The sequence below is a fragment of the Copadichromis virginalis genome, linkage group LG7 (assembly GCF_057382275.1).
Source record: "Copadichromis virginalis isolate Kocher_CV1m ecotype Utaka linkage group LG7, C_Virginalis_male_GT1.1, whole genome shotgun sequence".
NCBI lineage: Eukaryota > Metazoa > Chordata > Actinopteri > Cichliformes > Cichlidae > Copadichromis > Copadichromis virginalis.
This window is the reverse complement of record NC_140624.1, coordinates 41801939-41817173: the sequence shown is the minus strand read 5'-3', so window position 1 is coordinate 41817173 and position 15235 is coordinate 41801939. Positions and strand designations below refer to the sequence as shown.

At 38.9% G+C, this 15235-nt stretch overlaps 1 protein-coding gene across 2 annotated transcripts in view; it reads right to left on the bottom strand.

Moving 5' to 3' along the window:
* Positions 1-811: 811 nt before the first annotated feature.
* The window catches only part of sardh (sarcosine dehydrogenase), a 42836-nt gene continuing 28412 nt past the window's right edge, over positions 812-15235 (bottom strand). For both annotated transcript variants that reach the window (XM_085463420.1, XM_085463419.1), the window contains exons 17-22: positions 14870-15017; positions 12081-12174; positions 5204-5366; positions 4825-4993; positions 2197-2332; positions 812-1198 (exon numbers count right to left, since the gene is read on the bottom strand). In XM_085463420.1, coding sequence (XP_085319546.1) covers positions 1070-1198; positions 2197-2332; positions 4825-4993; positions 5204-5366; positions 12081-12174; positions 14870-15017 — 839 coding nt within the window. In that variant the 3' untranslated portion in view covers positions 812-1069. The remainder of the gene's footprint in view (positions 1199-2196; positions 2333-4824; positions 4994-5203; positions 5367-12080; positions 12175-14869; positions 15018-15235) is intronic.

Genomic DNA, 15235 nt, shown 5'->3' with positions numbered 1-15235 from the left:
CTTCATTAGTGTCTTGTTTCCCTGGTACGTCGTGCCTTTGGGTGTTTCTTTTTTTGCCTTCCTTTCTCTCCCAGGATGACTGCTTCAGATTTAGAGAACAAAAAAAAAAAAAAAAAAGCCTCTGGATTTTGTCATCATTATCAGCACAAACAGTTATTGTATTCTCTGTAAATGTCTGTATTGTTATGAGAATAATTTTACTCCCCATTACAGAGTATTAGTATAACCAAGTAAAAGGTCAAATTAACACCGCCATTAATATCAAAGTACCTCTAATAAAGGATAGCTTTCTCTTCAGCCTGATTAGCTTTTTCAAAGGACCTTCCCAAAAACTGAGAAGTATATTTATTGATATTTACTTTGGATAAAAACATCCAAATATCTGTTGTATCAGCTGTTTGTACTGTTTAGAACACACACACACACACACACACACACACGTTCTATCCAAAGAGTTGCACTGAAAACGCTACTAACAGGGTTAGTTGCAGATTAAGAGTTAACTGTCTTTACTATTTCTGGCTGTTGATCCTTTGACATAAACAACCAACAGATGTTTTAGTTATTATTAAAAAAAAAAAAGAAAAACGGTTTGAAATACATCATCCGTTATTAAAGTTCTTAAGTTAAACCCTGGAAAGATGAAGGCAATCTGGACCACAAATCCCTCGACTCTTAGAGATAATACGATCAGTGTATCCCTTGAACGTTTTCATGGTATTAGTACTTGCATGACGATTCAAACAGTGTGCTATTACTCTCAGAGTGGATATAAAAACGTGGAGACAAGAAACAGAAGCACCCTTAACAATCCAGTCATATCTGATTTTTACTGATGCACATTTTTCACCAGCTTTCAACATGCAACATTTTTACAAATGAGCATAAAATCGATCATATGCACATGAGTCCCATCAAATCAGAACAAAATTAACAACATTTGAGATGAACTTGTATTTGACAGAAGACAAAAACAGCTGCTCGTACAAAAGGTTGTAAATCCCTCCACCTCTGGTGCCGTTCTGTAGCTGGTGTTTTTTTCGTCAGTTTTTACATGTGTGGTCTGATCTCAATCATAGATGCCCTTGACACGCTTATTCTCAGGGTCAAAAGGAGATTTGAGGTGTGCTTTGGCCTTGTATACTACTCCCATCCTCTCCAGGGTAAACTCACCACTCTTTATGAAGTTAGCGCTAACCTGATGAAGAAAGAGACGGTGAGAGAAAATGATAAGTCATAAAACACAAAAAAGACAGAACGATAAGCAAGTATGGGGAGGAGAATTTCAAATGTGTCAAACAAGGACACATTAAAGATGAAAATGACAAGGGAGCAAAAAGAGATGAGCAAGAATCCACGTACTTTGTAAACCAGAATGACGGAGCAGCTCATCAGGCTCACGATCCATCACAATTCACAAATTGCATACAAATGCCATTTGTGACTGTGCGATTTGTGATGGATGGTTCTGTATATAGTCCGTAAGATGACAAATAAAACCCTGACCCTGAGCACAGTTTGGTTGTAAATGCTTGTGTGCAAGTATCACAAAAATCTGACAAGTCATAGAGGAGGAACACCATTACTTGTTGGTTGTATAAAATACTGCTCCGAGCAGGCAGATTATTCCAGAACGGACAATGTGACTGCAGGAGTTTTAAAGCACAGGAAGCTATCAATTCCCTCATGACTCAGTGTCAGCTCGCTCGTAACACCAAGTGCTAATTTTCACTGACTGACTCCCCGACTCTCCCACTAATCTGTCACCGTGTCTCGAATTCATTCGCTGACAGACACATGCTCCATGTCCTGGAGCCTCACGCTAACCATACGCGTGCATACTACTTGTTTATTACTAATCAAAGAAAAACCTTGAGAAGAATTTAAATGCAGAAATACATGCAGGGACATATGACACATATCTAAGCAGATATTAAAATCACAGAAGTCAACTGCTGCACACAACCTTAGCTACTAATCTAAGCTGTCTGATATTCAGTTATGACAACGGCTCGTGTGATCATTTTAGTTTTCTGCACTTTACTTTCAAGGATTTAGTAAACTCGACACATTTTTTTCACAACAGCGCAGATCTCTGCCATTTTCATATTTTAACACAAACACTGGAAAACGGGAGAGAATGTGGTCAGAATAAGTGTGGGCACTGCAGTGTGTTGGTGCTTTTAAGGCACTTACCACTCCTCCATCTGGATTGCGGATGTATCCATAACCAATAGTTTTGTCGATATAAAAGCCATAGTCGGCACGTCGGAGGTGACCAACAGGAACACCATTGCGGTAAATAGCCTCCAGACCAAACATCGGGACTTTCCTAAAAGCCACAGAGTAAGAGATGCAGATAATGATAACAGCTTTATCTCAAAACAATGTTGCAAAGATTTTGACATTTGACAATGAAAGACTGGAGGCAGTGTCAAGTTTTCAACAATACAACCCTGTTGCCGTTTCACTGGATTTGTTTGTTTTGGACCGCTTTTGATAAATATTAACCAGTGCATACCAGTAACAGCCCACAAGACCTTTCTGAGAAACTCAGACCCCGCCATCACAACTGACTGCTGTCAGTCGGTCAGAGTTTCCCGCTTCCAGCACATCAACTTTAATAACCGACTGTTCACTTGCAACCTAAAATACCTCATTTCCTTGACAACTGCCACTGTAACGAGATAATCAATGTTATTCATCTCACCTGTCAGTGGTTTTAATAATGTGGTTGTTTGGTGTATAAATACAGTCTCAGGTCTCAGAAAATGAAAAGATTTGTATTTTTTTTGGTGTATTATTTACTTCATAAAATAAGGTTATGAATCTTAAATATTAATAGTCAGAACTACTTAAACATAATATATCTAAAGATAACATCTATAAACTGCTTCACCTGTTCCCATCTTTCGCTCTGGAATAAAACATATATTTGATTTTATTTGATTTTTCAAATCAATGTTACATTTATTCACTGCACCATCTTTAAATATAATGATCCTGTTGCCTGGGAATAACATGGATGGTTGCTGTGCTGCTGAAAATATTTAAATTACAGAGGTGGGACCAAGTCATTGTTTTGCAAGTCTCAAGTAAGTCTCAAGTCTTTATCCTCAAGTCTCAAGTCAAGTCTCAAGTAATGTCAGGCAAGTCAGAGTCGAGTCTCAAGTCACTGGTGTAAAAGTCCGAGTCAAGTCACAAGTCTGAAACTTTGAATTTCAAGTCCTTTCGAGTCTTTAAAAAAAAAAAAGAAAAAATAATGTTGCAGTTATGCTAAATGTAAATATTAGACCATGTAATTTTAAAATCTGTGTTTTTCTCAACACATGACAAAATAGTGAACTTAGAAAATATACACAAATTGTGAAATTGCACCTCTTTAAAATGCAGCTCAATTAAACCTAGCTCCAAGAATAATTTTCACCAACAGTTCTGAGATAAGCTGCATGTTATTCTTGGATGCGGTTGTAGGACCAGCTTTAAAATCGCATGACAAAAATATCATACACATTAAAAAGAACTGCATCACCAACGTAGCCTGGAAAACATTTGCTAGTTAGATGAAGTCAGCTATCTCATCGTAGCATATTTATATGCATATTTATAATCATACGGTTCTTGGAGTGAGTGCATACACTCGTGAAGTTTAGTAACTTCAGGTCACTGCAACAAGTCCGGGTACAGTTTACCGACGGATGGGTACAGGACCTTGAAATGCACCGTGTAGAACGAAAGACCATCGTACGTATCATAAGTTTACCAGTCTCACAAATTGTCGTCATAAATACACATTCGTTAACCGTTTATTAATAGGACCTTTGAGCTCAACGATAATTAATTAGTAGTGGAAATAATTTCTGGTAGCATCACAGAAATGTAGCAGTGACAATAATATTGTATGCTGTAATCGTACTGGGCAATTAGTGATACAAAAAACCTGTTTTATCCTGTGAATAAAAGTATATGTTTTTGTTAATGTACCATAATAACAGAAGCGAAACGCAATATTGTGTCAGGACAATTTACTATTTATGCACAAATAAAGGAGCATAGCGCGACAATTTCTGTTCAGCGCCAGACTTACTTGTAACCTATATCACTAATTATGTTATGAAAATGACGTATTAACTACTAAAAAACACTGACCTTCGTGTAAATGCTTGGAGCAGACTAACCTGTGAGCTGGAGGGTTCTGGGACGTTATATTTGATCTTTGAATGGCTGCAATCCAGGCCATCCGTCGCGTCTTTGTTACTTCGGAAACATGGCTCGAACAATTTCTCTTCAACGACGTAATCCGATAACAACCGATCTCTTTACCCGTCGGCTTCCCGTGGCTGTCATGCGACCGGCTATTGCAGTTAATAATACAACGGCTTCTTGACATTTTTGTGTTTCTTTTTATCGCTGTGTGACTGATTTTAATTGAAAGCCTGCGTGCGCTAGTACCGCTTGCCACGAGTTCCCAGAATCCTTTGCGGTTCTACCCGTGAATGACGTCACATTTTCAATCTCTATATGCATGTTAAATTTTATATTTTGGGTAAAATATCAAGTCTTTTCAAGTAAACCGGTTCAAGTCCAATTCAAGTCCCAAGTCATTGGTGTAAAAGTCCAAGTCAAGTCACAAGTCTTAGAACATTTTTTCAAGTCAAGTCTAAAGTCATAAAATTAATGACTCGAGTCTGACTCGAGTCCAAGTCATGTGACTCGAGTCCACACCTCTGTTAAATTACATCTATAAATGCCCCCCCCTTAATTAATTTTCTTAATTTCTTTCTGATGACTAAAATATCATGTCACGACAGAAGCTCTACTGACTCATCAGTGGTGAAGCAGACGATGCGCCTCTTCAGTCCCTCCTTCTTCTGTTTCTCTAACATATCACGACCCTGGAAAGGGACTGAACTCTTCAGCTTGCAGGTGAAGGCTAGCCCCGCCTCCAGTGGTGTGTCATCAGGGCGCAGGTCGGCGTGCCAATGCCTGTACCCTTAAAAACAAGAAACACAAAAGATTAGAGTAAAAGCCATGTTTCCTGCATATTTGGTACAATATTATTAAAAGTAAACTTTGGCTGAGTTCCATGCTGGATGATTATTAAAAGAAATGTAGACTCAGTTGTTTTGTTTACTAGTTAAATCCTACCTGAGCTAGATTGGATATTATAGTTATAGATTTATGACCTTTAAATACAAGTTACCTTTCTCTATGCTGAGCGAGTCGATGGCTCTGTAGCCTGAGTTGATGATGCCGTGCTTTGCACCAGCAGCCATGACAGCACGGTAGACTGGAAGGCAGGAATCTTTGGGAATATGCAGCTCCCAGCCGAGCTCTCCGACAAATGACAGGCGCATAGCTCGCACCTGTGATGAGAGAGGGGTCAGAGAAGAGGCTTAGAAGATGGAGAGATGCACAAAGAGGACCGAGCTGCCATACTCTTTTTGTTCTCATTCATGCACAAACACACTTCATCCTTGAGGCCCAAATTTACATGGAATTCATTTTAATACCAAAAGCAGCTTCACAGAAAGCCAGAAAACAGAAGAGAAAAATCAGGACAGATGTACAAAGATACAAGGTGCACAAGAAAGGACAGGAGGGAAAATACAATCATACTGAAGGCATGAAAGACGTTGCTATGAATCAAAAGGAAAATGGAAAGCATTTTGCAATCTGTGTGTCATTCTTTATAGTTTGTCTTTTTCAATAAAGATCGTGTTAACGTTCATCATCTTCACAGCAAAAAATGCAGAAAAGGGAAGAGGAGAAAAAACTCCAGCGAACGGCTCAGGAGAAGCAACTGCAATCTGTTTACCTTCTGACAACTGATGAAGACTGCGAGTACAGACTGTGTATCCTGTCATTTCATTTTTGCAAAGTGAAAATCTGCACACAAATCTTCTCCTTCTGTTTCTTCTTCTATGGTATTATGTAAGCTAAAGCGCCCTCACACCCTTACAGAAAACTGTGTGAAATTAATAAAGCAAAAATGTCAGCCAGCAGAATGGCCATGTAGTGGTTATAATAATCTAATATTTTATGCAGTTTACTACAACAGTGACAGCCATTTTCATTTTTAACTGGGAGTGAAATAAGATTAAACCATGTAGATAGCTTTGGGCTTGAAGCACTGAAAAACTGCAGGCTAAAAGTCTGCATTATTATTATTAGCACTGCTGTTTTAACGCCAACCTCAGCATTTGAAAAATGAAATGTATCATTTTACATATAGCAGGTATCTGTGCTAACCCCGGCAGTGTTTTCTGAGATGATGTCACATTTACCAGGCAATGTCTATCTTTGATAAACAATCCATCTTAACTTTTTTTTTTTTTAAGTTGTATGAGATGAAAATAAAAAGTTCTTCCTTCAGTTCCCTTTTCACTACAATAATATATATAATGTGTCAGTAATGTAACAAGAAGTCCCAGTACATGTACATGTTATATATTATAATTAAGTATGGCAATGTGTCTTCATTACAACGTTAACCACCAGGGAGGAAAAACAAAACAAAACAAGCAATACATGTAAAGATCTGAAATCAAGTTGCATTATCAGTAACAGCTTTAAAAATCCAGAATATGCCACTTAATCATAACAAGACTGACTCTGCTGCCTTAATTTGTATCAGATTCAACAAAGCACTGAAAACATTCCTCAGAGATTTTGGTCCGTAGTGACATGACAGCATCACACAGCTGCTGTAGATTTTTTGGCTACAAATCCATGATGTGAATCTCCTGATTCAACCCAAAGGTGCTTTGTTGGATTGAGATCTGACCATGAGTATAGTCATTAGTCATTGTCATGTTCAACACCCTGGTTTGAGATGATTTAAGTTTTGTGACATGATGCGATACATGCTGGAAGTAGCCTTCAGAAGATGGGTGCACAGTGGTCATAATGGGATTTATTTATTTTTTATTAGTCCTTTATTTATCCAGGTAAAAAAATCTCATTGAGATTAAAAATCTCATTTTCAAGAGAGACCTGGCATCATGGCAACAAAAGTTAAAATACACATACCACATAAATATATAACATTTAAAACAAATACAATATCCCATACCAACATGTGTAAAATATACAATAACAGATCAAATTAAGAGTACATTAAAAACAATCACATTGAGTAAAAGAGTTATTCTCTCGTTCCTTTAAGGTAACCAATTCTGATAATTTCAGTTCCTTCTGCAGATTATTCCAGGAAGCAGGGGCAGCGTATTTAAAAGCCTTTCCCCCCAATTCTGTTCAGATTTTTGGGATAATCAATTGTATGGTATTATGGGAACAAAGGCTGTACTGGTTGTGGTTTTTACACATATAAACACATAAATAAGATGGAACCAGCCCAACGAGAGATAGATAAAGATCAACCAATGGGAGAGTCTGCGAATATGCAAAGATAGACATTTAGCAGCAGCATACAAAGAACAATGATGTACACGATTTCCATAGCCAGTAATAAAATGTAAAGCACAATGGTACACAGTATCCAACCTCTTTAGGTAGTGGGCAGGTGCATTCATAAAAAGCAGGTCACCATAATCCAATAAAGGTAAAAAAGTTCTATGAATCAAATGTTTTCTCACTTGGAGGGAGAAACAGGATTGATTTCTAAAAAAGTAACCTAGTTTTAGTTTTAACTTCGACACAAGCCTTTGGATGTGAGTTTTAAATGACAAATTCTGATCTATAATGATCCCTAGATATTTGTAAGGTGTGACCATTTCAATTTCAGTTCCTTGAATTGTTTTAATCTTAGGAGACGTAGCTAACAACTCCTTGCCATTTGAGAATAACATGAACCAACACACTGTTTTCTTGCTGACAAGTAATTTGAAAACCAACTTACAGCATTTACAGATAGACCAATATTGTTTAGTCTATTTAATAAAATAGCATGGTCAATTGTATCAAAAGCCTTTGACAAGTCAAGAAAAAGAGCAGCACAGTATTTTTTGCAGTCCATTAAATTAACGATGTCATTAACCACTTTAATAGCAGCAGTTATTGTGCTGTGTTGTTTTCTCAATCCTGACTGATGTTGGGAAAGAAAGGAATTTTTGTCCAAAAAGTCTTTCAGTTGTTCACTAATGAACTTTTCTAGAACTTTTGCTAGAACACACAATTTAGATATGGGCCTGTAGTAACATCTGAAGGATCACCTCCTTTCAGCAAAGGGAGAGACAGTAACATGGAATTTGCTTTTTACATAAATTGCAACACCGCCACTGTCAATGGAAAATTGTATTTAGTAGTCAGTATAAGCTTTTAATGATATAAGTTTACGTGTGATAGAATACTGCATGATGACCTTTCTTCATGCAGAACTGATTGTTCTTTATAAAACGTGTTCTGATATTTCTATCTGAATCTTCCCCAGTTCTGACTGACCACACACACACACACACACACACACACACTAAAATAAAATAAATAAAGACAAGTGCAAGAACAGAGCGCTGATCACAGGGCCCCCCACTCTCGTGTGAGCGCTCTGTGACCGCCCTTGCAAGTAAAATCTGCAGCGTGTGTGTGTCTTCACTCTTAGACTCTCAGCTGAAGAAGTGTCTTTTAAAATAAATCTCTTGACAGCCACCCTTTCTGAGGTGGTCGCAACGGAAAAGATTATAGCCTGTTATTGCAATGTCTTTGTCAGTAATCGATTTTGTAAGCCAGGTTTCTGATACTATAAGAATATTGGTATCTAACTCTTTCATCCAAACTTTCACAAAATCAAGTTTGGGAAGAAGACTTCTGACATGTAAATGAGTGATACCAAGACCTGTTCGAGTTTTAAAATCACAAGGAGTACTTAAGCATTTGCAATCTGGACCGGGATTAGGTTGCACATTTCCAGATAAAAGAAGCAGAAGAACAATAAAACATTTTCTTTTCACAGATTTTTTTTTGTAGGATTACAGACTGATTTCTCTTAGTGCCCAATCTCTTTGGGGGGTGAGAGAATTGGGAAATAAACCAGTGATATGGAATAAATCAGTTAAAATGAGATCTCTGCTGATGATCACGTTTGAGAAGCTTAAAAGATGTAAAATCCCACCTTGTTCCCTTTGAGAGGAGTAAGAAGTATGGTTTTTCTTGCTCCACAGACATCATGTAGACAAAAAGCTGTCAATAAAAACAAAGGAAAAAAAGACTACTGAGGATAACATGCTGACTGACAGATAGACCTGTGGTAGAGCCTGGTTGTGGCCTGCTGGCTGGACCTGCTAGCTGATGGTGGAGCCTGGCTGTGGGCTGATGGTGGAGCCTGGTTGTGTAGGAAAGCTTCTGGTTGTTCCACTGAACAACCAGAAGCTTGTTCAATATGGGAACATATTGTTCAGTGGCAATATGTCTCCATATTGCCATGGTCAGCAACAATACTCAGGTAGGCTGTTGTGTTTAAACAAAGCTCAGTTGGTGCTAAGAAGCCTAAATGTGTCAACAAAAAAAATGCCCCCACCCCTATTATAACACCACCAGCCTCAAGCTGTTGATACAAGGCAGGATGGATCTATGTTTTCATTTTGTTTACTCTAAATTCTGGCCCCATCTAAATTTCACAGCAGACATTCAGACTGAGACCAGATAATGATTTTCCAAACTTCTATTGTCTAATTTTGGAGCGCTAACGCAAATTGTAGGCTCAGTTTCTTGTTCTCTGCTGACACGAGTGCCACCTGTACAATGGTCCTCTGCTGCTGCAGATCCATCTACCTCAATGTTCGGCACTCTGAGATGATCTTCGGCCTACCTCGAATGTAACAAGTGGTTGCCTTCCCATCTGCCCAGAGCAGTATGACCATTCTCCTGGCCTCGAGCAAAGCATCAACAAGCCATTTTTGCTCAGACATACTGGTTATTTTCTCTTTTTAAGATCAATCCCTAGAGATGGTTCTCTGGGGAAAATCCCAGTACAGTAGATCTTCAGTTCTCAAAGTCACATAAATCATCTGTCTTCCTCATTCCGATGCTTTTTTTTTTTGCTTTTTTTTGCCTGTCCCGTTTGGCTCTTTTGCCATCAGAATTGTTGTCTAAAGGCAAAGAAAGATGCCCAACGGATTTACTTTACCAAATTGACCATCCCAGCCTTGCCATAATGGTCCATTTGATTCACCTTTTATTGTTTATTTTATTTTCACTTACTGAACATGGGACAGACTTGACTGGGGGAAAGAAGGGGAGAAAGAAAGAGGGAAAGAAAAACAGCTGAGAAGAGGGACGGGGGAGAAGGGCAAAAACCAAAAACCAACAGAATGAGCAGAAAAAGAAAAAAAGAAGAAAAAAAGAAAAAAAAAAGCATATATCAATCACCTGCTGAGAAAGAAAAAAGAAAACAAGCAGAAGAGAACAAGAGTAATAGAATAAACAACATCACAATGATATATGGGAATATGACAGTAAATACTAAATATTAAACATTATTGTGCAGCACATAAGATCAACAGAACACAGTGTGCTTTGAGGTAGGAGGTGTAGTTTGTGGGTGTGATCACCCGTGTGTACACCTGTGAGCATGGACGCGCTTGTTTTGCAGGTCAACAGCATACCTAATTGTGTCGATTTGCTACCACATGACTGACTGATTAGATATTTTCAGCAATGACCAGTTGAACAGATGTAACTAACAAGGTGGCGAGTGAGTGTACAATGTTACAATGAAACAATATGAGAACACACAGGTGACAAATCCCATATTGCTCTTTAAAATGAAATCACATCAAATTCAGGTGAGAGAAAAGGAGATGGAAAGATCACATCTAAAAAAAAATTTTTTTAAAAAATATGAGAGAGAGCAAATAAAATAAAAAAAACGTGGAGAGAAAACAACAGTTTCCCCAGTAGGTGTAGTGACAGCCAGGCCATCTGGCCATGTAGGGATCACCCTGAGTCCCATATGTACGCATGAAGCTCTGGGGAAGGTACATGTATGCCTGCATATATTCAAAATACACCCTGAAGCACATGAGTGACCAGCAATTATACATTTACCTGGAAAAAATCAAAGACAGATAGCTAAAAGGCTGACATATGTACAAGACTGCATCTACACATAAATTTGTATCTCCCTCCATCCCGCTGCACATTTGCTATTAGGAGAGAGCGAGAGACAGAGAAAGAGAGAGAGCGAGAGAGTCTAATGAGCTATGAGGGGAGCAGAGGGTTCTGGTCTCACAGCAGTGCAGCCATTAAAATGTCACCCAGACAAGGCCAGAAACCAGCTGGAAGACAGCACAAGTGGCACACTTGCACACAAGCAACACAAACACTCCTGCAGAGCTGTGAGAAGATGCTGACTGCAACCACCAGAGCGCTGCATAATTCATGCAAGACCAACTAAGAGAGCGAGTATGTGTGTGGACATATGTGTCGCTGCATGTGTTGGTACAACATGCTCTTTTTCTTTTTTCTTTTTTTTGAGGGCAGGAAGTCTGTGGAGGTCAAAGGCAGAGGCTGATCACACTTAACTGCATCACCTCTTGAAAAATTTATAAAAAGACAGCTAAAAATGAGTACATGAGCATCATTTTTGCTTCTTTTCCCTTTCCTTTATAGCAACTGCACCTCCATCCCTCCCTTAAGATACCAACCAAATGTTTTAAAAAATCGCGATTGGTCTTTTATTTGTACCATGGTATGAATACAAAGAGTTTCCCATGTCCTTCTAAGCCACGGCCTTATAAACTTTGTTTTGAGTCAGTAGACCTCAGGGACGGAGTTTGTACTCTCCCTCCTCAATTTTGAACCTTAACAAAAGGTAGAATGTGAAAAAAAATACATAAATTTTGGACAGACTCGACATGCAAGGAAGTCACAAGGACGCCTTGAGACACACCATCTGTTCCTCCTACACACAGTGTACAATCTTTGATGACTGAACCTTTTAAATAAAAAAAGAAAAGAAAATACAGTTTCACTCAACAGCATGCAATTTGCATAGTGGCATTTTTAATTAACTGCATTCTTCATTTAACTAAGACAGACAGGGTTATTTTGAAGCAGAGAAATGTAGAGCATCCATCGTGTACATGTGTGTGTGCATGTAACGGGTGTGTGAGTGCTGTCACCTGATGTCCTGCTGCAATAACAACTTTGTGTGAGGAGAAGGGGAAAGCTTCGTTGCTCAGGTCTGTGTCTAAAACCTCCTGTAATACCTCCCGGCTGCAAAAAAGGGAAAAGAAAAAAAAAAAAAAAAAAAAAAACCACCAATAAGAAGAAGAAGAAACTCTGGCAGTCATTCAACACATTTTCTGTATTTGTGCAACCAGAGTGCAGAAACACAATTATTGTTGACATTTTTTATGTATTTATTTTTATATTTTGGTATACGTTTTACCAGCACAAATAATGCTGGAACAATCCAAAAATGTACCAGCTCTTCTCCCACAATCATACACACACACACACACAAAATCAATATTACATAAAAAAAATGAGTCAACAGTAACAAAAAAAAAAAAAAGGGGGGGGGGGGGGGGCTAAGTTTAGCTCACTGTGCTGCTTGTACATTTGTATGTTTGTGAGTGGGCAGGTAGAGAATACAATGTGTGAGGCCTCGTCAAAGAGATATTTTTTGTAATATTGTGGCAAGAAGCCAGGGATGAAGATATCAGGGGAAGGGTTAGAAATGCAACTGGAGGGGTGTCCTCTAATTCAAAAGAAATAAATGCGGAAAAAAAAAACAAAAAACGAATGCTCTTAAAATTCCCTGCAGAAATATAGCTGGAATATGTAGGGTTTCTAACATATGTATGTGTGGAGGTCTCAATGCATGTGTGGGGCTAATAATAATTTTTTTTGTGCCATTTTCCAGTTCCTCCCATCCCTTTCTCACTGAACTTAAGAGCCCAACAGCAAAGGCTAATTAGCTATATAATCAGTGAATTGCTCTGTTTTGTATGTGTGTTTGCGTATTTGGCAAAAGGGGCACTCGCAACTACCAATTTGTTTCTCCTACTTGCCGCATCACTGTGGCTCTCAGCTGTGCGTCTGAGAATCCGCATCCACACAAACAAGGCTCGATTAAAGGACGTCACATAATTTCATCCATTATACAGCGCACAAGGTGCATAATTGCAAAAGCGAGTGGTTAAGCACTACTTTTGCCCACTGGAACACACTGCCAAAGCTGCATGAGAGAAAGGCTGCAAGTTTAAAGACTCCCTTATTGAGTGAATTTGAATGAGACGACTCAGGGAGGGAAAACACGGGCAAACACATTTCCATAAATGCTGCAATCGCTCCTCTCCTCATGCTCTAAAGGGATCAATTTGCTTCGTAAGAAAACAAAACCCCCAAAATGCTGAATTTCTCAAACGTGGCAAAAACAATACAGAGGAGCTAAAAATGATTACAGTAATGTGCGCAGAGAGGCAACACAGATGCCAGTCTTTTCTAAATTACACACACACACACACACACACACACACACACACACACACACACACACACACACACACACGCGCGGGTGAAAATATGCACACTCATGAAATAAATGTGCTTTGGATGCTAAAGAAAAGTCAATGAACTCCGTAATCATCATAGATATTGTCTTGTGTGTATGAGCATATAAAAATCACACACACACACACACACACACACACCACACACATAGAGAGCACATACACACAGAGCACATACTGGACTATCTAGCAGTGACGCAGTGGTTTCCAGTTTGACGTAAGCAATAAAAGCAAGAGGGATAGAAAAACCTAGGAAAAAAAAGTGAAGATGACACTGAGCACAGGGGGTGTGTGTGAGAAAGAAGTGGATACAATCCACAGAGACAGAGAAAAGAAACTTAGGAGAACAGGAGAAAGAAGCAAAGCCTCAAGAAAAAAAAAAATCGACAAAACCCACACAGGGAACGGAGTGGACTAACCCTGCTGCTGGTGAGAGGGAAGAACAAAGACAGAGGGCGGTGAGCTGGGGAGGAGAGGAGGTGAGAGGGGAAGAAAAAGATAGATGTGGAGTGCAGAGAATAAGATAAGGAATAGGTAAAGGTGGTGTAGCTTCACTATTTGAGTGTTGAGCAAAGGGAAACTGTGGGAAGGATAAAGAAAACATTGATCTCCCTCCATATCTGCAGTAAGATTTTTACTTGCACCGTGCACAAATTTGAATCCGTAGATTAAGAAATCAAGCTGATGTTGATGGTTGAAGCTGAAGAAATAATTGCTATGTCACAACAGGTCTTATGGAGTGATGAACTGAAATCTGAAATCTCAACATTATTGAAGCAGCTTGTGATCATCTTGAAGCGAGCAAAAATCATCCAGCATCCAAAGAAGAGCTTTGAATGTCCGTCAAGAAGCCTGCAGAACTTTCCATTAGTGCAACTCTGTTTTTGCCTTATATAATGGATTTCCGTTGTGTCTGCACATGTTTCAATAAATCACTGCACCCGTTTTCTCAAAATCTCTGACAAACTGCATCATTGACAGAGTCTATTGAAAATTATTTATGTAAGCCAGCAGAATTAACACTTAATCCTTGAAACTCATCACTAGTGTTCAACTTGGAAGCTGATGCAAACCTTCATGGGATTTATTATTTTCAGCTCTGAGGTGCAGAAGAGTGAACTTGAGAAGCCCTAAAAAATAATCTAACCAATAAATGTACGATGAGGTGGTATCATGCAGTAGTAGACTGCATACTGAGCAAGGTACCCCAGGTGTCCTGAACTTCACAAGGTTTACAAGGATTTTGCAGGTCAGAGTTGATATCAAAGGTCTCAGTACCCTATAGTCTCTTAACAGTTGGATACACACCTTCAATTGCTCTCTTGTTCATTTCTCATCTGGATATAAGTCATTCCAGAGTTAACATTCACTTCTAACCCTCTTGCTTTCCTCACCTTTTGGGCCCCTGGATGCTGATCATCCCCATGTCCTCAGAGTGGTCCGTCAACTGGCAGCGAAAGCCTTGATCCTGAAGAACTGTTTTAATGTGGTTCCAGTTGTGTTCTGCCACACCGCCTCCAATGGCCAGGTAATATGCATCACCTGGAGCAAAGTCAGATGGCGATCAGGTCAAGTATAAGAAAGAGAAAGACACATGAAACCACTTTATCTATAGCATACAGTTTGTAATCACAAGTGTGAAGAATCTCAGCTGACAGCTACATTAGGTGATCTGATGATGAGATAACAGAGTTTATTACATTAAGATGTTTTGAAAGTTGACTCTGTTGAATCCTTCCACTTTATGTAGATATATTCAG